The sequence below is a fragment of the Caenorhabditis remanei genome, chromosome V (genome assembly GCF_010183535.1).
Source record: "Caenorhabditis remanei strain PX506 chromosome V, whole genome shotgun sequence".
Lineage (NCBI taxonomy): Eukaryota > Metazoa > Nematoda > Chromadorea > Rhabditida > Rhabditidae > Caenorhabditis > Caenorhabditis remanei.
The window spans coordinates 20058627-20082065 of record NC_071332.1 but is presented as its reverse complement, the minus strand read 5'-3'; the positions used below and the strand labels follow the sequence as shown (position 1 = coordinate 20082065).

At 37.2% G+C, this 23439-nt stretch overlaps 6 protein-coding genes across 6 annotated transcripts; 4 read left to right on the top strand and 2 right to left on the bottom strand.

Moving 5' to 3' along the window:
• Positions 1–822: 822 nt before the first annotated feature.
• GCK72_021519 (uncharacterized protein) lies at positions 823–2375 on the bottom strand (the record flags this gene model as incomplete). The annotated part of the gene is made up of 4 exons (XM_053734322.1): positions 823–1074; positions 1177–1285; positions 1352–1521; positions 2232–2375. The coding sequence occupies 4 exons, from the start codon at positions 2373–2375 to the stop codon at positions 823–825; spliced, it is 675 nt and encodes a 224-aa protein (XP_053583235.1).
• A 1283-nt stretch (positions 2376–3658) lies between these two features.
• GCK72_021518 (uncharacterized protein) lies at positions 3659–3991 on the top strand (the record flags this gene model as incomplete). Its single annotated transcript, XM_003104548.2, has 2 exons — positions 3659–3685; positions 3734–3991. 2 exons carry the CDS (start codon positions 3659–3661, stop codon positions 3989–3991), a joined length of 285 nt encoding a protein of 94 aa, XP_003104596.2.
• Positions 3992–7768: 3777 nt separating this feature from the next.
• GCK72_021517 (uncharacterized protein) lies at positions 7769–8437 on the top strand (the record flags this gene model as incomplete). The annotated part of the gene is made up of 4 exons (XM_003104434.2): positions 7769–7834; positions 7886–8044; positions 8089–8242; positions 8289–8437. The coding sequence occupies 4 exons, from the start codon at positions 7769–7771 to the stop codon at positions 8435–8437; spliced, it is 528 nt and encodes a 175-aa protein (XP_003104482.2).
• Positions 8438–15166: 6729 nt separating this feature from the next.
• On the top strand, positions 15167–17131 carry GCK72_021516 (uncharacterized protein; the record flags this gene model as incomplete). The annotated part of the gene is made up of 6 exons (XM_053734321.1): positions 15167–15325; positions 15368–15492; positions 15543–15670; positions 15715–15833; positions 15876–15977; positions 16967–17131. 6 exons carry the CDS (start codon positions 15167–15169, stop codon positions 17129–17131), a joined length of 798 nt encoding a protein of 265 aa, XP_053583234.1.
• A 1247-nt stretch (positions 17132–18378) lies between these two features.
• GCK72_021515 (uncharacterized protein) lies at positions 18379–23402 on the bottom strand (the record flags this gene model as incomplete). Its single annotated transcript, XM_053734320.1, has 8 exons — positions 18379–18534; positions 18577–18792; positions 18841–18959; positions 19008–19135; positions 19183–19533; positions 19581–19705; positions 23036–23163; positions 23207–23402. 8 exons carry the CDS (start codon positions 23400–23402, stop codon positions 18379–18381), a joined length of 1419 nt encoding a protein of 472 aa, XP_053583233.1.
• On the top strand, positions 20643–23423 carry GCK72_021514 (uncharacterized protein; the record flags this gene model as incomplete). Its single annotated transcript, XM_053734319.1, has 11 exons — positions 20643–20700; positions 20750–20850; positions 20900–21024; positions 21068–21195; positions 21245–21348; positions 21396–21633; positions 21682–21797; positions 21840–22055; positions 22103–22249; positions 22292–22453; positions 22662–23423. 11 exons carry the CDS (start codon positions 20643–20645, stop codon positions 23421–23423), a joined length of 2157 nt encoding a protein of 718 aa, XP_053583232.1.
• Positions 23424–23439: the final 16 nt, after the last annotated feature.

Here is a 23439-nt window from a genome sequence, read left to right as displayed (position 1 = left end):
TAACTCTCTAGGGAGTGTCCGTACAAAAAAGTTGTCAACTACAAAAATAAAAGTCTACTTTTATTCTGTTTGATCTATAAAACATTTACTTAATTGGAGAAATTGTTTTACTATGACAAATTTTCAAAGTTGAGAATTTTCAACTGAAAAAGGGAAAGCAAACTTCTCCAGAGCATAATTGCGCTGATCGACTCCAGACCTTCCATGGAACAAAAATACGGTGTCATTAAGCTGATGGCGGTAAACTATCAAATTTTTGATTTCTGATCTATTAATTGCCATTTTCCTACATGAATAGGTGCGTAATTGTGGCATTTTTTATTTCGACAAAACTGTACTCGATTACGAGTACTAATCAACCCATTGATTATTATTATTAATTTATATTTAATTATTTCCTCTTTTTATTATAATATTTTCATATTTCTTCTATTATATTTCAAATATCTTATTGCCTCCTCTTTCTATTCGTCATCTATGTTTGTTAACCTTTTTCTCCCGTTGCCCTTTGTTTCTGTTTCTGCATTGTAACATTACTGTTTTGTATCCCTCAACCCTCTAAACACGCCCTCTATTTCCTTAGCCTTTTCCTCTCCCTCTTTTTCCTGACTCTTCACCTATCACCCAACGAATCGTGTGACCCACGAATCGTTCCCCATTCAATTGTATTTTACTGTTAAAAGTCTTCTAATAAACTTATTATTGAAAGAGCAAGTCTATTGAACCACTACACCACGAACAGGACTAGATATTCCATCTGGCCCCAATTTAAAAACTCATATGTTATAACAGCAATTAGAACAAATAGGAAATAGGAAATGTTCAAGACCATAAAAAATTTTTGGTGGAAACATCTACATCAAAAGATTCGGAGGCGGGAGAGGGATAACAGGAGTCAGCGTGCGCAGCGATGATCATTGGGAACCATTCTTTTATAAAAATAACGGTTGGAGCCAACATCACCAAGAGTAGCAATCTTGCATCTTTAATTTCCTTTTCGCTGTCAGCTTTGATAAACATTACAGCTGTCTCAATCCATAAACATAGCATAATAATGAGAAAGAAGACGGCCGTCTGAAAAAATGTATGTCGGTATTTTTTATCATACGACTTGCAATCTAAGATTTGCTAACTAATCCTGACTAATTTCAGCACAAAATAATAATAAAAACTCACCCAGGCGGTATAATTATGTTTTAATACAGGAGTTTGTTTAATTACAGACATATTTTCTTCCGAATCATTATGCTCATCTTCGATTTTTGCAAGGAGTTTACTATTAGTTCTGAAAAATTTAACCATTGTTTATTTCTGAAATGAAAAATCACTTTCATATTGAAACATTACCCACCTGATTTTTTGGAGTTCACAACAGAAATGAATGAGTACACCCGCAAACAGAAAAACCTCGATTCCATAAATAAAACGAATCCAAAATTGATCAAGCAAATTGATTAATTTGAATACATCTTTAGTGAGGCATAGAATAACCACCATCGCCATGACTGCCAAACCCATATTCTGTAAAAAATATTAATTTTCATTGATTTTTGGAATTTTTCATACTTGCAACGGGCCGGGCCGGGCCGGGCTGGGCCGGGCCGTGACGAGAATTTCCAAGGCCCGGCCCGGCCCGAAGGCCCGGCTGAAAAATTTGAACTGAAATTTTGAACGAAAATTTGAATTTTTTTTGAATTTTTTCCCAAAAGTGTCGAATTTTTGACTATACTTCAGAATTCAATCAAAAGATAGTTATGCATCAAAAAATTGAAACTTTTAATGTAAAATTTCAAAAAAATTTCAAAAAATTTGGTAAAAAATAGGTACCTTTTTTTGAAGCCGGGCCTTTGGGCCTTGCCGGGCCGGGCCTTAAATTTGCAAGTATGGAATTTTTAAATTTTTTGAATTCATTGGATAATTGTTCACTTTATTTTATTTGGAGATATTCAAAAAGGCTGATTTTTGTCGTAAAATCAATTGAATTCATGAAAAGATTATTTTCACCAAAATGCATCTACAGTAGGACCACCGTGGACAGAAAATTGAAACCGGCTATTTAAAAATACACGAAATCTTTTCAATTATAAAAATTGATAATGTAAACTGCTGGGAAAACGAAATAATCAATAAAATTCAAAAGTTCCACTAATTATTAAGGATTTTGTGAAAATGAAGATAGATTATGATTTTAGATGTTTACGGGCTCTAGTTACAAAACAACAGACACTTACAAATAAAATGTTTTTTCTTGTTTTGTTGACCTCTTCCTCTCGTTTTTGTTCAGTAATCAATTGATCCTTTGGTTTTGAAGGTATTTCCTTCTTTTTACATTCTACACATTTTTCTGCTATGTCTGGTGATGTCCAATACGCCATGGTTTCAATGCAACAATAAAAAGTAGTAGGCTGGATTAGAAGAAAAGCGCACAACAATTCTAAATTATGAGAGAGGAAAACAGCACGAGTTCTGAGAAGAGAGATGGTCCCAAAGCACAAGTGAGGCGAGAGTGAGAGAGAGAGTGAGAGAGAGAGAGAGAGAGAGAGAGAGAGAGAGAGTCCTATGCATCTAGCGGAGAGCCTCCTCAACATCACTCTCATCGACTAGCGCCCCCCCCCCCGGGTCTTCAAGAAAAAAAGCGGGAAACGCGCCCCAGCCTGAAACCCCCAATGCAAAAGATGCTTTTTCCCACAGCTCAGCCCCCACCGGGCCGATTTGACTGAAATTTATATATTCCATTAGATAATTCCGAGTTGACCAACATCAAAAAAAAAACAAAATTTTTTTTAGTGGAAAAATTTTTCAGTACGGGTCAATAACCAGTCCCCTCAGTACTAAAACATGGAAAAAATCGGAAGAATGGTTATCCTGAAAAATGTGTCGGTTATTATTGAATAGTGGGCGGAGGACTTCAAGTTTGACAACAGCTGAAATAAATGCCTCACCGCCGCCTCTACTAACTTCTCAGACAGAATAAATGTTTGATAACGATTCTACCAACCTTTTCGAATTTGTGTCTTCCGGGAATTCCTCTTTCTTTGAACAAATTGCGCCGCGTATTTACTTCTTTTGCTTCTATATTATACCACTCGTCATCATTTTTCCATTTTATGTTCATGTTTTTACAATGAACAAAGAACGTGAAAAAGCAACAGCGGTGTTTCAGACCATCCTTCGTTTTTATAAAATTATGCGATTTTTTCAAATTTTATTATACACTCTGGTTCTTTCATCCATGGTTTTGGGAGGGCTAATGATCATCATAAGTTTTTTTGGACTACTTTTAGTACCCTGCCTTATAGTATACATGGTATGTGGAGTCGCAGCTTTGGTAACTTCAAGAGTCTGCCAATTTTATTTTTTTTATGTGTCGTGTTGGCAACCCAGAGATTATTACTGTACTTTTTTCCGAATTCCGAAAAAATATGTGACGATTACCGACAACGATATTAAATGGTTTATCTGGGCGTGCTACTTATTTTTCAGTTCCTGGTTTTTTGTTACGCTTATAGCGAAGTGGCTGGTAGTGGAGTACCTTGTTACAAACGTCATAATTATCTCCTCAGCGTTATTATATTTTCCAATATACTTAAGTATACGGAAACTGGCTCATTTGGCATCTGCAAAAGTTAACAAGCCTCGCCGCTACGTCTTCTGGCAAATGTTTGTGCTGCTAGTGACAAAATTGGTAGGTCTCATAAAATCCCGCTACATATGTATATCAGTTTGTTTTCAGATGTCTATTCCAGCAATCATTTATCACCGTAACAAGGAAATAGACGATGTCGTATACATGTGTATGTTGCTGGACACAATAAGCACTCGATTAGTTATCCAAACTTCGTATCTGGGATGCAACCGGCGGAATTTGAAAGATATTTCCAAGTTGAAATGGAGGGAACTATGGAAGATTTTCAAAAATCCAACTGCTAGCATTTATCGGGTGGAGCCAGTTTTGCCGACGGCTGGTATTCAGGAAAGCACAAAGCTATAAAAATGAATTGTTATCGATTAAAGTAATATGATAGAAAACTAATATTTTGCAAATTACAAATCACATATACAAATTGAAAAACTAGTGGAGTCACAAGGGAATCCACTATTCTGCAGGCTAGGGTTCTCTGAAATCTTTTGATTTTTATAACTATTAATTAATTCTATGTTCCTACCGTATCCATGGAATACTCTTTGGAAAAGTAGATTATAGGAATATACAACACTTTTGTGAGCATTATTCCCGCTAGCTGCGCAATCAGACATCGATCCAGATGATTACTAATTTTCTTAACAACAGGAATACACAAAAGTAATGATAGCAGCACGAATAAAAAATGAGATAAATGAACAATCTGAAATTTTATATTGCGACGCGACGCGATGGGTACTGTACCTGATGAATACACCACCATCTAGGCTTAGGAGACTTTGAGAATTGTTCCTCAAATGGCGCGTCAGAGACATTGCTAAACACATATAGTGACCCGGAGCCCCAGAGAAAGTATATCAGTCGGGATATACATCTTACAGTTGTCTTGGAAAAGCTTAGGAATTTTGATGACTTCGGAAACAATTTTAGTATACTTAATTGGATAGCTACCAATGCTAATTGCAGTTGAATAACTTCTGAAACTGTAGAAGTCACTGGATACAGATAATGCATAAAAATAGATGGCAAGTGATTGATGGGGTTAGTTTGATTTGCGAAAATTCTCAGAAGAATATAATAATAAACTACTGCACCTAAGTATATATTTATTTTCTGAATAGCATTGTGAAGGATCTCAATTTCTATAGTATCCTCATCTTTAGGAATACGGTAGATGTAGTTGTAAAACAAGTGGGTTACTGTAGTAAGTGCTAGGTAGATAGGGATGAGAATCAATATTATTCCAGGTAGATCAGAGTTGAAGAGCTCAGTGATCTGTACATACATTGCTAAATACGAAGTTTCAAGATTTTTCATTTTCATTTTCAGAATGAACAAATGAAGTATCAAGCTCCAACGACCAAGATCGTGGAGCCAGTTTGGCTCCGCCCCCTCGCAGCGCCCACTTGAGAGCACCGCCCTAGTCTATTCTTCAATTTTAAGGGGGACAACAAAACTTGAAGATTCCGTCGGTTACATCCAAGATATGACAGCATAATAATAAAAGGCATGCAGTAGAAATCAGCTTCTTTGCAGACAAGGATCATACCATAATAGTCGTAGTTCTCAGCAGAAAGGAGGAAAAGAATGAGAAGCTGAAAAAGAGAGAGCACTGAAGATTTTTTTGGATCCTGAGATCCTGAAATCCTAAAATCCTTTGATCCCCAAATCCTGAGATTCTTGGATCCTGAGATCCTAAAAATTCAAACTTACAGATTTCCCTGCCACCACCACTAACAACTGCCAGAACACGTATCTCTGGGGTTGGTTCAGCTGAGCAGACTTTAAATGAGACATTTTCCGGATACTAATCATGATCGGAAGGTACAGTAACCCTGAGGCAAACACAATCACAATCATAGCACTATAGTGAACCTAAAGAAAAATTAATACTTTGCAATTAAAGGGGGACTGCGGTATTCCAAAAATTGAGATTTTTTAATATGGATCGACTCAGAATTTTATAGAAAAGAGGAAAGTCTCTTGGCGCTTGGTCCGAAAAGCAGTCTAAAACGAGTTATGAGCCCTCAAAGTGTCAAAAGATGGCCCCTCGCCGTGAAAATTTACCTTTTATTTCAAGGTAAAGTTCTCTCGCCGTGAACGTGAAAAAGTGAATATTGAGAGAATAACGACGTGAACTCTCTTTTATCAGTATATTCTACTGTTCAAATGAGGAAGTATCTCCATGATTATGAAGTCGTTGGCTGGAATTGACTTAAATAATTCGAGAAAACAATAAGAACTTTGCCCCATTGAGAAAGTAGAAACATTTTCTAGATACTGTCGAAAAAATAAAGTTTGGCCAAGGACTTTCAAAAAAAGATTTTCGCGGGCAAAAAACACTTTAGTTCACAAATGCACTAAAGTGTTTTGCCCGCGAAATTTTTTTTTTTGAAAATCCTTGGCCAAACTTTATTTTTTGCACAGTATTTCATTTAGTTACATTACTTTTTTTTGTCTTTTTGTGATTCTTTTTGATTCTGATATATCTCGGTTTATTTTGTTTTGAGATATTGTGATATCTGCCTTGTCAAAAATCGGAGCCCAACTTTCTCTCAATTCAGGATTTCGCTCGAGAACACTCAAGGCTTTGAGCCTCCAATTCTCTGCAAACGATGACTTTCTCAATGGTGCAAAGTTCTTATTGTTTTCTCGAATTATTTAAGTCAATTCCAGCCAACGACTTCATAATCATGGAGATACTTCCTTATTTGAACAGTAAGATATACTGATAAAAGAGATTTCACGTCGTTATTCTCTCAATATTCACTTTTTCACGTTCACGGCGAGAGAATTTTACCTTGAAATATAAGGTAAATTTTCACGGCGAGGGGCCATCTTTTGACACTTTGAGGGCTCATAACTCGCTTTAGACTAATTTTCGGACCTGGCTCAAAGAGACTTTTCTCTTTTCTATAATATTCTGAGTCGATCCATATCAAAAATCTTAATTTTTGGAATACCGCAGTCCACCTTTAATGTCAATTACAGAACTCACCGTAAAGATCAAATCTCCGCACAAAAGATCATCGACTTCCAATATTGATCGAAGTATGACTTCAGTGCCAAATAACCAGTAAACTATCCAAAGTATGTACTTTGTAGATTTCACTGAGAAGTTTAGAAAAAACTCAGAGCTTGGGAGAAAGTAAAGAAAAAATCGTTGAATTGCTAGCAAGGACAACATAAACTGGGAGACATCGACTGTCAGCATTTCTCCAAAAGATAGCAAATAGATGAATAAATTTGAAGAAATTATTATCACGTCTAGATTGACGATTATAGAATTCAACGGGTCTAGTAATATAACAAAATATTGAACAAAATGTACTTGAATCGTGAAGTAAAAATGGTCCACTATCTGGAATACCGGGGTGTCTTTATCACGTTCATAATTCTTGTGGAACACGTAGATATAGCAAGGAATGACAAGGAGGTATAGAAATATGTAGGGGAATTGGTAGTAAATGAGTGGCCATTCTTCAATTTCAGATGAGTCAGTGAAGTTAAAATCGACGGAATAATAGTCGTAGTCCATCAGAAAGTGTATGTTTTCTACAATTTTAAAAGAATGTTAAAATCAAAAAAAGATTAAATGCTGTTTGAACATTGTAGCAAGTAACACCTGGTTCTAGATATGCAATTACTTATTAAAGAAATGTTTTCATATAGTGCACGTCTGCAAGTTGCAAAGTTATAATTATAATTTAGTTTTTAGAAAGCAATTATCTATTACAAAGTGTTTGCAAATTCTGAAAATTACAAATCGCATATATAACTTGAAAAATTCTGCAGACTAGAGTTCTCTGGAATTTTTCGGTCTTCTCCACAGCACCTGATGTTACCCAAAGGTACAGTAAGCATCATAGCCATATAATGATGATCGATGTGATTATTGGAATTTCAGCTCTCTATATTCCAACCAACATTAAAAAAACCTTTTCCTTTTTCCCAATCTTCTAAATTCTTACGCCACAAAAATGTTCCCGCTCTTTGACCACCAACTTGTTTGTTGTTTACGCGGTCTTTGAGGTCATCCCCCCTTCTGGACTAGTCTGTGTCTCCAGTCTGCTAGAACCCTAGACCGCGACCAATTTTTATTTCATTCTCTCGTTTTCTTTAACCATGTCCAACTGCGCCGTTGCCGTTCTTCGTGGAGATAATGTTTCGGGAACTATTTGGATTAAGCAGGTATGTAAATTTTTTCAAAATTGTTTATCTTTCTTACTTAAACTTTTTTAGAGCTCTGCAGAACAAACCGCTGAAATCACCGGGGAGATCTGCGGACTCTCTCCAGGCCGACATGGATTCCATATCCATCAATATGGATACTCGACTAATGGATGCACTTCGGCAGGTCCGCATTTTAATCCAATGGGAACGACTCATGGAGGACCGTGTGTAAGTTTACATTATTTGTACTAAATTTTTTGTTACTTTTTTAGTGTGAAACCCGTCATTACGGAGATTTGGGAAATGTGGTGGCTGGCGGGGATGGAGTTGCTAAAGTCAATATTACCGATAAACTTGTCATTTTGTATGGAGAACATTCTGTAATTGGCCGTTCGATGGTAATTCATGCAGATGAAGATGATCTCGGTATGACTCTCAGAGGAAAACTTCGCAAAATTTGCAAATTTCGCAGGAAAAGGAGGCGGTGATAAGGAAGAGGAGTCGAAGAAGACTGGGAATGCTGGTGCACGAAAAGCTTGTGGGGTTATTGCTCTGGCTGCTCCACAGGGGATGACTGGGTTGAATTTGCTTACCTCAACGGCATTGCCTCTTTTGTTTTGATAAATATGTTATTGATTTTTTTTCTTTGAACAAATGGAAATAATGTTCAAATTTTTTGAAATCCTTTCTAGATCTTCAGATATTAATTTTTCCTGACCACTAGATCTTCAGATCCCTAGATCCTTATATTCCTATATCCTTAGATCCCTGGATTCTTAAACCATTAGATTCTTAGATTTCTAGATACTCTGGTTTTTGGGTTTTTGTTTCCATGCTCCATCAGTGACAGCTGATAATTGTAACATCACCAGTCGGTTGACGCAGCCTACGGCTGCTCAACCTCCTTTCCTACAGCACCCTGCTCAGATTTACAGCGCCTGCGGCGCTTTTTAAATGATTTTTTAAAAACTCAATGTGATAACTCTTTTTTTCTCCTAAAAAGGCGAGTTGTCTCCTAAATATTAGTTTTTCAGTTTTGATTGATGGCGGCAGTGCCGCCTCCTTCTCTTAGTATTGAAAACTATGACAATGCTTTAACAAACCCTCATCCTAAAACTTATTATGTTTTTGAAGGTAACCGATCTACGCCAAAGTTCCTAACTCACAAATCACCATCACTCCTTGAGTAGTGTTCTTTCATTCATTATACTCTTAATAAGCTTCTGGTTGTAATAGCGCCTACGGCGCTTCTTTAGTGGCGTGGCAGAGACATCCGAGGTCTCAGAATTAATTGTACAAAATGAAGGGAATGACTTTTTTGGCTTGGGACTGAAAAACCTTGAACATATTTTTACTGAAGCCTAGGAATTTGAGGAATTTCCTAGTAACATTTTATAAAGATGCACTGAAAGTATTTTTTCCAGCTTTTGACTGATCGGCGGCGATGCCGCCTCCCTTCTCCAAGAAGTTCTTTTCAGTTATACAGCGCCTGCGGCGCTTCTCAAATGGTTCAGAGTATGGAGGTCTCAGAACTATTCCCTACTTCTGGATCGTATAACAGTCCTTCACTAATTGGTTGTTTTGGTTAGCTAGACAGTCCGTTCTGATAGAGAACAATCAAAAAACCTCTGCTTTTCGGAAAAGATTTCGACAAATGTTCTCATTGACTTTTTGAGAACTCTCTTTTTTGCTCTCCTCAAAAGAAGAGTGATCTTTTTAATTTTTAACTTTTTATGATCGGCGGCGATGCCGCCTCCCTCCTCTAATTATGGCGGAATAAAACTATAAGGCTTAACAAACTCATTGGGTCGCTGAAAACGTCATTGATCAGGCGCGATCTAATGCCAACCCCAAACCTTCTCACGTAATTTCCAGGCAGTTAGCCGACGAAAACGGCTATTAGCCGTCGATATCGGCGCGGCTAACTGCCGTTTTCGTCGGCTAACTGCCGTTTCGGTAGTTTCCTATCCTGGGAGGAATTCGCCATGTAGGTGCCGTTCAGAGATGTTGGGAAGTGAAAATTTTCTTATCCGGAAGTCGGAAGTCGGAAGTTGGAAGTGATTTTTCTTATCAGGAAGTCGGAAGTCGGAAGTCGGAAGTAAAATTTCTTATCCGGAAGTCGGAAGTCGGAAGTCGGAAGTAAAAAACACCCGGAAGTCGGAAGTCGGAAGTCGGAAGTCGGAAGTCGCTATTAGACTTTTTCGCAAAGATTCAAAAACTTCTAGAAAATATCATGAAATTCACAAAAATCAGTGAGAAACTAGTTTTTGGCTGAAGAAAAGCCTATTTTCTGTCCTTTTAGACCATTTTTCCATGTATTTCTGCGACATTTACTTTTCCGAAATTTCACCGTTATGTAATGACAGAAGTCGGAAGTAAAATTCCTTATCCGGAAGTCGGAAGTAGGAAGTCGGAAGTGAAATTTCTTATCCGGAAGTCGGAAGTCGGAAGTTGGAAGTGAAAAAAACCCGGAAGTCGGAAGTCGGAAGTCGGAAGTCGGAATTCCCAACAACACTGGTGCCGTTTACATGCCGTTTACACGCCGATACCGCGCTGCTTAGGTGCCAAATATTTCAAATATTTTGAAAGTCGGTAATTTAGTTAACCGATTTAAAAGTGGAAGACATCATTTTGTGCCAATTTGTGCGGCCTGAGTTCCAATATTCGTGGGCTACTTTTCACTTTTTTCTCCAATCTCTTAACTAAATAGAATTGATTTCATGTGCTTTTTAACCATGAAAGAACAAAAGTGGCCGTTTTCCTTCGACTCTTAGCTTGTCCTCAGGCCATGTATCTGATCGTGTCGTGAGGGCAAGCCACCTTAGTGATGACTCTGGCAAAATTTAGATCATATTAATAGTGTTTCAAATTCATATCGTGGATATATCAAAAAGCAGCAGCCGACATCTCATGACTTCCGCGCGCCACTATGTTCAACGTGGTACCGTTTCGATGACCACCAAGCCGCCGCATGGGCGCCGGTTAGTTGCCAAACGCCACTTAGATGCCAGATACTCCCCGACTTGACCTTATTCGCCGTTCCGATCCCATTTCGGTGCCACACCGGCTAACTCCCATTTACCTCGGCTAACTGCCATTTTTCACGGCTAACTGCCGTTTCCATCGGCTAACTCCCGAAACTCGTGGCTAACTCCCAGATAGGTGCCACCCACGCGCCAAAAATTACCTGAGTTATGATACGTAACAGAGAAAAAAGGGGTTCCCGGTCCCTTTCTCTTTTTCTTCTACACTGTGTGATAATTTTCTTCTCTTTTAGGTATTTTTTGTTATCTCTGAGCAGTCCGTTCCGTAACATAATCCCTACTTTTCTAATAGGAACTCACAAATCTTCTCAGTGATTTTTTATCCTAAATTCACCGAAACTATTTTAACATACTCTTTCAGAAAGAACAGAAATTTGATAACTTTGCTTTATTCTTTTTCGAACGGAAAGGGATAATTGAAATATCAATTTTAATTTTTGACTGGTCTGTGGCGATGCCGCCTCCTTCCTCTAAATATGGCACACTGAGATCATTTAAAAAAAAGAGCAAATTCGAAACTATCGGGGTGCAAATTTATAGAGAATTCTCACTTTCTCATTTCCTATTCTCTTCTTCAAAAAATGCACTAACAGTATTTTTTGAGTTTTTGTTATGAAGCTGCGGACAAAAGTCTTATTGTAAACTGCCATCAGCTTCTGACACGGTTTTTGTGGGATTCTAATTTTTGAACACCGTCAAAGATGGATCCTTTTGATCTACGAAACCTCGACTGAACTAAAGTTATTTACAACTTTCATATACTGGCTGTCTATGTTCTTATCAAAGCAAAAAAGCAAAAAACATTTCCGACATGGCGGGAACGAACTCATCACCCCATGCGTGAGAGTCATCTGCGTAGACCGCTACACCAAATACGCGCGGCCGGAGCGCTCTCGAGAATGCAGTTAAGAAACACCGAGTCAGTAGTTTTGAGCTTTCTACCACCCTGTCGGGACACACTTTTCTCAACGCTTTTTACCGTTGAAATCAGATTCGTCTCCAGAAGACGTCAAATTTGATATTTTTGAAAAAAGAAAAGTTCGGGCATCATCTAAGTCAAATTTCCAATCTATCTATCCAGGTCTCATAAAAATCGGCCCAGTACGGAGGGAGTTATGGCTGGCAACATACAAACAGACAGGCGGAATCTGTTGAATATTATTAGTAAAGATCACTATTTTGTTTCCCATGATCCTAAGATCCCTAGAACCCTAGATACTTAGATCCCTAAATCCCTAGATCCTTAAATCCTTAGATCCCTATATCCTCAGATACCTGGATTTTTAGATTCTTATATCCATCGAAGCCTAGATACTTAGATCCCTAGATCCTTACAATTAGATCTCTAGAGCCCTAGATCCTCAGATCATGCAAAACGGACTTGTTTTAACTGAGATACATATGAGAGTATGGAGGTGTACTCACCTATGACCGCTACTGTGTGCTCACCTATGACCGCTACTCATAACTTGGCTCTCAGGCACATTTAGCAGGTTTTGACAGCCGAAATGTACTCCCCGTAGTCGAAAGTACTTATAACCAAATTTATAGATCGTTTGAAAGCCGCGTCTCCAAAGACTCCCCTTGATACCTGGATTCTTGGATTCCTGATTACTTTGATCCCGGATATTTAGATTCCTAGATCCTCAAATATTTTAAACCTTCAGATTTCTAAATACTCTCATTTTTTGGTTTTTTGTTTCCATGCTCCGTCAGTGACAGCTGATAATTGTAACATCATCACTATTTTATTTTTAACCCCATGATACTTTAATCATGAGCTCCAACTCTTTTAGATCCCTAGATCCTTAGATCTCTAGACCCTTAGATCCCTGGATCATTAGATTTCTGGATTCCTATATCCTCAGATACCTGGATTTTTAGATCCCTACATTCTTAGAATCCTAAAAACTTAGATCCCTAGATCCTTAGATCCCTAGAGCCTAGATCCCTAGATACTCGAATTTTTATATCTTCAGATTTTTAGATACTCTGATGTTTTGATTTTTTGTTTCCATGCTCTATCAGTGACAGCTGATATTTGTAACATCATCACTATTTCATTTCTAATCCCATTTTACTTTACTAATGGACTCCAACTCCAGCAATTTCGAGAAACTTTTTGAAACCGTATATGCTATATCAAGAATAAATACGGGCACTTTCATTTTCATCTGTATATTCCTACCTGTATACGTTTTCCTACTAATCCTAACCCTTCCATTTTTTCTTCACGTCTATAGGACAAATTTTGAACGCGAAAAGGCCACATCAGTATTTCCTATTATACAGTATTGTAAGCAGATAGTAACCAAATTTTATATTATTTTTACACTTATGCTACTGAGTTTTGTGTCTGCCTATTTGCTCTCTCTTGGAGCTATTGGATTAACGCTGTGTGTTCTTTTTTGTTTCAGTTTATTGATTATCTCAGAAGTGAACCAAATAATTTTATCTCTTCTAGCTATTCAACGTTTTTCTCTCTACTTTTTTCCACGTTCAGAGAGGTTTTTAAACTTTTCTGAAAACACTCTAGACTATATTCTATGGGTTCTCTACGGAACATCTTTACTAACAAAGATTATTTCTTTTGTATTTGTAATTGTTGATCAGGAACTAGCATTGCTACTTTTCCAAATTCACTTTATTTTCCTAAACTTCTTCATGTTTTTGACGGTACTATTATACATTCCCATTGTGATTAGTATTCGAAAACTGGATAATCTGGCATCAGCTCAACATAATAAACCCCACAGATTTATACTGTGGCAGTTGGTGGTTATAGTCACTGAGAAAAGTATTTCCATTCCAGCAATATATACAACTTTGACTGGTGAAATGGGTATGATGGTTCGTTATGAAAATTTTGTTTTTTAATTTTACTCAGATCACTTTTTCAGGCAAATTCACTTCTGGATTGTCTGTTACTCCCTTTAGTAATCCAAATCACCTATCTTGGATGCAACAAGAGGAATCTGGATACTTTGTTAAAGTCATTATCGTATAAAAATTGTGGAAGAATGATATTCTGTCAGCCGGCTAATCGAGTAGAAGACACATCACAGAGATCTGTTTATCAAATTAGCTCAACAATAGTAGAAAGTTGAAATAAATTTCAAGAGTTGTCAGTTTGATACCCAACTCTATTTGTCTTATGTCTGGCACACCATAAATAAGATATTTGAATGAAAATCGGTGTCATAAATGCATCAATCATTTTGCAGGCATATATGGAACCATCAAGGTCGGAATTAATCAATAAATAAAATACAGAGATGTAGATCTGAAATCTTATTAGACCTTTTCAGATTGAAAACATGTAAAACTTACCAATTTTGAAAGCACAGTGAAAACCAGTTGGCAATAAAGAGATTTGTGAAGATGTGATGGTTGAGAAGAAAACAAAATAAGCATTGAAGAAACCAACAAAAATACGTTAAACGCAATATAACAATGTTGTCTCACTTTGAAAATTGCTGATGTAAACTCCTCCACTATCACTAAAATGTAAGCCAATAGTATCCACCAGGACCAATGTCTAGTCGGGAACCAAAATTTTGAAACCATGACCACCATCGCCAGGATCAAATGTACACTTTTTGTGATAATAACAAACACTATAATCAAATAAATGTAGCCATACTCCATAAAAACCACAAAAACCAATGCAATATACCAATGAACACCTATCAAATGATATACGATAAAAGCAATGATGCTTAGCAGGTAGAAGATACGGATGTAATTGTAGAAATGGTTAGTAACCCGGAATAATGGAAGGGTTTTGTCGAGTGTTCTGTTTTTTCGATATGCACGGACATAGAATACGAGTAAAACAACAGAAAATAAGCAGTAGGAATAGTTGAACAATTTCGGAGGAAGATAATCAGTTTGGCCTTCAGTGGAAACATTTGTGTGGTCTTCCAGGAATAGAGTTGAGTTCTCCATTTTAGAAAAAAAAAAGAAAAATTAAAGAATTGAATAGTGGAAATAAGAAAGTTGAGGCGTTTTACCTAGTATCTGAAAAATTGAAACTATTCACCTGCTTTGTGAAACTTTTTTATCCCGTCATTTCATATGAATACGATCCAATCAACTTTGCAATGACAACAATCAGTTTTCATCATTTTCCATTGCAGTACGTATGTGTCATTAATACACAGAGTACACAGATCAGTCGTCACTTTCTTTTTTGATAACAATTGTCTTTTTTGATTTTGTCACGAACTATCATAAAATGAGATCATATAAAGAGATACGTGACTATAAAAGCGAAAGGGAATTATCAGCATTATTGAATTCGAAAATGTTACTGATTCTGTTCTTGTTAACCATCACCGGGTGCTCAGCTCTAAATTGTGTTCAAATCCAACCCGCGCAAATTTATAACGGAAACATTGTGTATATTCCTGGTGGGAATGGAAGTTTGCAATTGCTACCTGCTAATTATAATTGCACTTATCGGGTAATTAGGCAATTATATTTTGTACCACTTACATAGTTTCAGATCCTCCCTCCTGTCAACTATAATACCGGACTCTATGCAAAAGTTAAACTGAAAAATGGACTTAGAGGTGCCAATGATTTTATAATTGTTACTGATGTAGATGGAAAGGCTACTACTATGAATAAGTGTGTCAGACATTTTTACAAAAATTTATAATTTTTCAAAAATTTTCCAGCCGAACCGGAATAGGTGGTCTCCCATTTAAGTATCTCGTCTTCCCAGGAGCCCAATTTTTCATTCAAGTCACCACGAAAAGTGTTCTTATGAATTCTTTGTTCTCGATTACTGTGGAGTATCATAATGGTAATTATTCTTTGAATTCTCAGCGAAAAAGTTGGAATTTTTAGCACCCATCGGACCTACCAGTCAATTAAAAACCGGATCTGAAATGAATTATTTTGAAATGGCAACAGTAAGAGATGGTAGAAATGTGTTCAGTTCTAGAACTTTTACGGATAAAGATTCGGTGAGAGTTCAGCCTCCTCAGCTTATTGACGTATAGTTTCAGATCTATATGTATGTCGGCAGAAAGGATAATGGAGTGATCACCTGTTGGGATTGTTTCTTGATTGATGGGACTTTTATGAATCAGACACGCGTGTTTAGATTGGTAAGTGTAGATTATCAAGTGTTCAATACGAAATCCGATGCGTTGACAATAATCGCGTTTGAAGATGGAAGCATTCCGTTGGTTTTCAATAGCGTCTAAGATCTGGGATTCAAGGTGTAAGGGATGATACCGGATGTCCAAGATCTTAGGTTTAAAGTTGGAGGCTCTGAGGTCCGAGGAACCAGGTTAAGACTATTGTCCGCCGACAAAACCCCAAAGTCTTACTAGGGAAAGATCCCGAGTCAAGATTGAGTCACGGGTCGAAACCAATATGGTTGGAAAAGAATTAGGCTGGGTTTTCCAAACTATTTTTGAATTTAGCTGAATCGTGAAAATTGAGCTCAATGTTCAGCTCTGATCTCGATTCTTGGCAATATTTTTTAAAATTTGAGACTTTTTTGAAATCCCAGCCGATTTCCTTTCCAACCATATAGGTTTCGACCCGTAACTCCATCTTGACTCGGGATCTTTCCCTAGTTAAGTCCGATATTTGAAATCGTAGACTTGACATCTGATATCCAAAGTTCAGGGACAGAGGTCTGAAGCTTCAAGTATAAAGTTTGAGGTCTCAGGTCCAAGACCTTAAGGGACGTTGTCTCGATTGAAGATTTGAGATCCATCGGTACGGTATTGAAGATCGGAGGTCCGAATCTAAAGTGCATGGTCTGAGGTCTGAGGCCGAAAGTGTGAGATCAGGAATCTAAAGAACACGGGGTATCTGGCCCTAGAGCCCATACTCAGATGTACAGGTTCTACACCCATGACACAGAACCATTAGTTATGGACCCAGAAATGATGATCCCAGATCCTGGATTCAAAGTCTACAGCTGGAAATTCATGACTCAGAATCTAGGACTCGGCAATTTTGAAATTCAAGTTTTCCAGTACACCGCCATAACCTCCCAGAATATGTCGACATGAAAACTTTTTGGTTATCAGAAGTGTACGTACCTATTTGATACGGATATAACAAAAATTTTGTGATTTAGGACACCTGCAACGCTTATGTGGTAGACGGACCGCCGAATAACTCATCAAAAGTTATCATGGATATCTCGAATGCGACTATGCCGAAGTCTTTTGACCTGAAATATTTTTCAGTGATTAATTTGGATTGTGATTTTAAATTTGGTGTCAACTCTTATGATAACTAAGAAATAAATATCTCCATTCTAAAATCAAAAAACCAGAAAAAAGTTATCAAAGTGTGTAATAATCCTGGGCGTTTCTAGGGAGAGTAAAAGATTATGACAGGATTCAATTGATAAGAAAGTGTTAGTTAACATGGTATAAATTTGACGGCAAACCGAGAATTTTTAGTTTCAGCAAAATGAAATTGATTTCTATACTTTCATTATTTGCTGTCAGTGGCTCCTGGGTTTTAGGTTAGTTTGATACTAGAAATAACCAAAAAATTGTTGTAATTTCAGAATGCTCTCAAATTCCAACTTCACAAATTTATGCAGGCAACCAGATTTTCATACCAGGACCATCTAAAGACTAGCGTCACCCGCCTGCCGGCGGGGTCCGCTATGCTTCCCGGGTCTTCAAGAGTTCCAGGGCCTGCGGCCCTGAGCCAGAGTAAAACAGGGCCTTTGGCCCTGTTGCCCTGCGTCAGAAATTCTTCCCGGGCCTTTAATTATAGCCGCCTACTTATCGTAATTGAAATGAATGGAAGTAAATTTGTTATTGTCACTGTTCTAGGCTTTGGTCATTGAAAGGTCACGAATGTATTTTCACTGAAAAACATTTAAAATACAAACTTTTCAAGCTAAAAAAAAGTGACTTTCACTCTACGGCTCATAGCTCGGCCACCAATGATGGTATCAACACCAAATTTTCCAGGAATGACGGGACAGCCTATTCCTAATAGTCAAATAAAAATTAGGTGAAAATGTGAAAAACGGACAAAGTTATTAACGGTCAACAAAGCGTGACATTTTGGCTAGTGAGAAATGAAAAAATTGTAACGTTTTTCAAATTACAAAACGTTCACCCCCCATACCTAATGGGTTTAAGAAGAGAAGGTTGCAGAATTGCAACCATTGCCAGCAAATTTTAATTTTGTTTATACAGTGCGCGTCATAAGTTTATGCCACCCCCCCAAATTAGGGGTTTCTGCGAAAACTAAACATTTTCGAGAAAAACCAGTTATACCATTAAATTCAGCGCCTAAAAAAATATATACATATAAGACTCAAGTATTGATAGATGAAATGGAAAACTCAAAGTCACAATCCACGCCAATTATAGAAAAATATCGTAAATCCAAAATCTGAGGCATTTTCACCGGCTTCGAAAAATCCATGATCACTTTTGATGAGTTATTTGGTGCGCCATCGATTATATATGCTTTGCAGACCTCCTGAATTTCTCAGTCAGATTTTGAATTGCATAAATCTCATCCTACACTGTGAATTTTCAAGTTCTGAACCAAAATTCCTCTGGCTTCAAAATGAACAACCTCTGTAGCCATAACGGCATCAGGTGTACTAGCTCGCATCCCGAAGGGATAAAGGTATATGGGATCAGTGGCAATTGCATCCATAAAATAAAACTGAAATGAATTGAATTGAATTATTTTGATTTTGGTATTCACCTTATCGCTTTCCGACTTTCTATTCAGAACAAAACCTTCAAATCCATCAATAAATGTGACAATCGTGATGGCTTTTGATTTTGTTTGAAAAAGAGACCAGTGGTCCAATGTGTCCAAACGATAGACTTTTATCTGCTCACTGAACGTACCATCAATAACAAACCGATCCGGATTCTCGCGAACTGTGTCTCCTTTAAATGCGTGGTTTAATACAATCTAAATTGTGACAGTATTTAGATTCAGATTTCGATAACATTAACAAACCCTCTCGTCGCTCAAAAAAGTTATCGAGCAAAAGTCATATCTTTCATTTCGCAAAGTCGACATATCGACAAAGTTAATTTCGCTGTCTGCTCTCATTATTCTAGTCGGACCTATATTAGCTGAAATATCAAAGTGTGCTATTTGGGATTTGAATTCTTTCAAATTACCTTTGAGGTACTCCACTGATATTAACAACGAGGAGTTCATAGAATCTATAGCAGTAGTTACCTTCATAGTTAACACGGATCCCGGTAAAACATACCAATATGGGTGATTTGAATCTGAGACGTCGGTGCTACAAAAAATCTGATAATCGATTGTTGCACCATTTGTTTAATTTACCTGTTTATGATTATCTCCTCCCCAGTAATATCAATGACTGTAATTGTATCATTTGGTTTATCTAACCCTCTTATTATTGTGACTCTTGCATATAAACCATCTGCTGGTGCTGGAATTTCATAGGTACAAGAGAAATTGGCGGGAAGTGGCTCCAAAGTGGGTCCAGGTAAATAAACAATGTTTCCATCGAACATTTCCGAGTCAAGGATTATTTTGCAACTTGCTCGATAATACTTCACAGTAATCGAAAACTTTGAGTTCATGAACAAAAACTTTGTCACCACATGAATACTCATCTCGCCCCCTGGAGAAATAAGAAATGTTCTAGGGATTCCTCCGATTCCAGTGCGACTGCAGAGAAAAATTTCAGTTGGGGCCACGCCCTTTATAAGACTCACTTATTCATCATGTCCCAGTTCCCATCTGCATCGATAACTCTTATATAGTCATTGACACCTCGAATCCCATTCCGCAACTCGACTTCTGCATATAAACTTCCGGTGGAATTTCCCGGTGTTCTTATCTAAAATTGACAGAAACTATGAAATTTAGGGAGAGATTTACCTTGTAAATACAATTAAAACTCTTAGAAATGGTCTCCATCTCAATAGACTTTCCCGGTATGTATACAGTGCTCCCGTCAAAAATTTGATGATCTTCGATCTGGTTGCACAGGTAGTTTTCTATAATTGAGAATTAAAAATGTTCAATGTTAATACTTACCATGAGCCTGCGTTATTATGAAACACAATAATAAACGTTTCAGAATCATTTTCGTTCTTCAAAAGACCACAAAATGAAAAAAAAGTCAATTATAATTGGTTTAAACCTAACGAAAACTCTTCTTATCAGTCAAAGCTTATAATTAATATTGTTTAATTCTCGTAAACACAAAGACAACGCCCATGATAGTTTATTTAATGAAATTTGCTCATTAATGAGTATGTATATCATTCTGACTTACTAAATCTTCCGGGTAAATAGAAAATATGGAGAAAAAAAATTGTTTTTATAAGTACAAGGACAATGTAATAAAATATGTTAACAAAAATACAGGAAAAATAAAAAAATGGAACATTTTTTGTAGAATGAGCATAATCTTTTTAGCATTTCCTGCACAATTACAATGTGCAATCTACCGTCCGCTATTGTGAATGAGCAATGTCATTTTTCGTTTGGTATCAAGTCTTACTGATATTGTTTGTACATTAAAAAAAATTCGTATTATGCGAGAAGAAGTTTGTCTACAGTATGTCATGCAGAATAAATGAAAAACTTTGAGCCAAATTCTCCAAATGTCAAAATAGCAACTAAAAAGTGTTATCAGGTTGAAAATAGAAATTCTGACTAATCTGGGCGTTGCCTTCCTTTCCGCAAGTGTTTCTTGATGAGAATTTCTAAGTATATAAGCCCTATTTATACTTATAATTCTTCCCTTCTTTTTGTTTCAATTTTTGGAAATGTGGCTGAAGCTCTGTATTCTACTCATTTATTCTATAAGTAACATTGCTGCTCTTAGTGAGTCGTCTATTTAAAAACCATGAATACTTCAACCTCACTTTTTTAGACTGTACTCAAATTCAAGACAACCAAATTTATGAGGGAAGTGAAATTCATATTCCAGGAGGGAATGGCGATCTACAATCGATACCAGCTAATTTTCACTGCGTTTATAGGGTAAGCAAGAACATTTTATTTGAAAATTTCGATTTTTAAGATACCCGTTCCTCGAGACTCCGCCTACAAACTATATGCAAGTGTAGAGTTGAAAAATGGTATCAGAGGAGTCAATGACTATATTATTGTCACTGAAGAAAGTGGAAACCGAATAAGAATGAATAAGTGAGTATAGAGTGTGGATAATAGGAACATTTTCAAATTTCAGCCGAACTGGAATCGGAGGGAACCCTTATAGATATATAGTAACTCCTGGAAGTGAGATGACGATTGAAGTGGTTACGAAGAGTGTATTCATGAACACAAAGATGGCAATCAGTGTGTATTATCGAGCGTGTATGCAACTTTTAGTTTTTAATTCTGATATTTCTTTTTCTATTTCCAGACTGCAAACAACTTCCGGACTCGGATGTCTCAGACGGTCAAAGTATTTCTATCCCGGGAAATTCTTTACAACCAATACCTACCCTCTACTCGTGTACTTACTTGGTATCTTTTATTTTGACCGTCTCATTAAAAAACATAATTTTGTTAAGATAGCAGCTCCAACCAGCCCTACAACAGGGCTATACGCTAATGTGACACTGATAAGCAACATGAATGGATTTCAGGATAAAATTATAGTGACAGATATAACAGGTGCCGACGATTGGGACCGTGATATAAATTATTATAATTACATTGTTATACCTGGATCTTCAATGTCGTTTCAAATTAAAACTGGGGAATTGTTCATGGGTTCGATGTTTTTGATCAGAGTGGAGTGGCATGAAGGTGATCAAATAATGAAAAAAAAAACAAGTTTTTAATTAAAAATTTCAGTGAACATTGGCCCAACTAAACCGATGATTCGAGATGAAATAAATTATGTCGACCTGGCGCTATTGAAGGATGATACCAGCGTGTTCAATTCTGTGACATTCTCGGCAAATGAACAGGTTGATTATAATGGATAAATCTACGAATTTTGTTTTTTCCAGCTCGTTGTAACTTATGCCTACTACGATAATACTGTTCAGATTGATTTTCCGAATTGTTTTGTGATTGATGGGAATATCACAGATCAAAAAAAAGTATTTACATTCAAAAACTTTGATTACGCTGGGTACGAATCGAAATCTAATTACATGACGTTTGTAATGTTTAGCAAGGGGACAAACGCATTTGTTTTGAATTTATTGTCGGTTGCCAAAGAGGTATGGTACCATTTGAAAATTTCAAAGAGAACTGAATATTTTTGCAGTATTACTATCCATTTGCTCTGTCATCCGACTATGGGCTCCAACTCTCAATGAATTCAAGTGAATGCAACCCGGGACAGAAAACAGCATGGGAAATCATCAACTTCGAATATATCGGAAATAAAGTTACCGATTTAGTCATTTATAGTGTAAGTCTTCCCTACTTGAAAAAAACTATATTTCATATACAGGAAACCTGCAAAGCATACATTGTCTCAGGTTCTCCTGGCAGTTCGAACATTTTGTTGGATTTGTCAACTGCTGAAGTACCGCACGATTTGGATGTAAAATATTTTTCACTGGTTGACGAGGATTGTGATTTTGCAATTAGTTTTGCAGCGCTTGATAGCGAGGTATTAGAATTGAATTAGAATTTACATATGAAAAGATTTTTAATACAACAATTTTAATAAAGCTTAAAATCTTTCGAAAGGTCTAGTCTTCCTCCTGGGAAGATAAAAGTGATGACAATTTTCAGTTACACTAAAAATTGTCATCATCCCCCCCTCAGATAGCTGCATATGTAAAGGCGCTACTAGTTAGTCCGAATCCCGCAATCAGCTCAACTTTGCTCCTGGGAAGACGCTGACAACTCTCAATTACAGTAAGAATTGTCATCATCCCCACTATCAGACATCTAGATATGTGAAGATGCTCCCGATTTGTCATCATGCTTATGGGTATATAAAGAGCCAGGATGCTCAGTTCTTTACCCATTTCCTTCTTGTGACTATGGATCCATTTTCTTATCCTCTCCCAACATTTGATGTTGATTATTCCTCCACCCCTACCTACTCTGGCTACTACCCTAACACTGATTACTGGAACTGGGTCAATTATTACTATCAACATGGATTCACTTATGATCAGCCGACGTCTTCTGAATATTCATTCATGACTTCTCCGTCAACTTCTACGATGTCAACTCCAAGTACCTCCGTAGGTTCTGATCCAACACTCCTCTCAATGACGCCTCCAATGCCAACTTCTACTTTTGCAACACCAAATACTTCATCAGCTTCTTCTTCAACTGCAACTCCGTCCTCAATGCTTTCGATGACATCTCCATTCTATCCTATGCCAACTTCTACAATGACACCACCAACCACCACCACCACTCCCCATCGTCCCCAGGATGCTCCCAAACAATGCTCCAACTGCTTCGTCACGGAAACATGTCAATGGAGAAATGTTCGATCGGAGAATGGAGTTTTGTGCAATGCTTGTTTCATCTACGAGAGGAAGTATAAGAAGACTCGACCAGTTACCGCAATGGAGAAATATAGGAGTAAGAAAGCTCATCGACAGGGTAATTCTGACTAACCGTTTCAATTTCTGT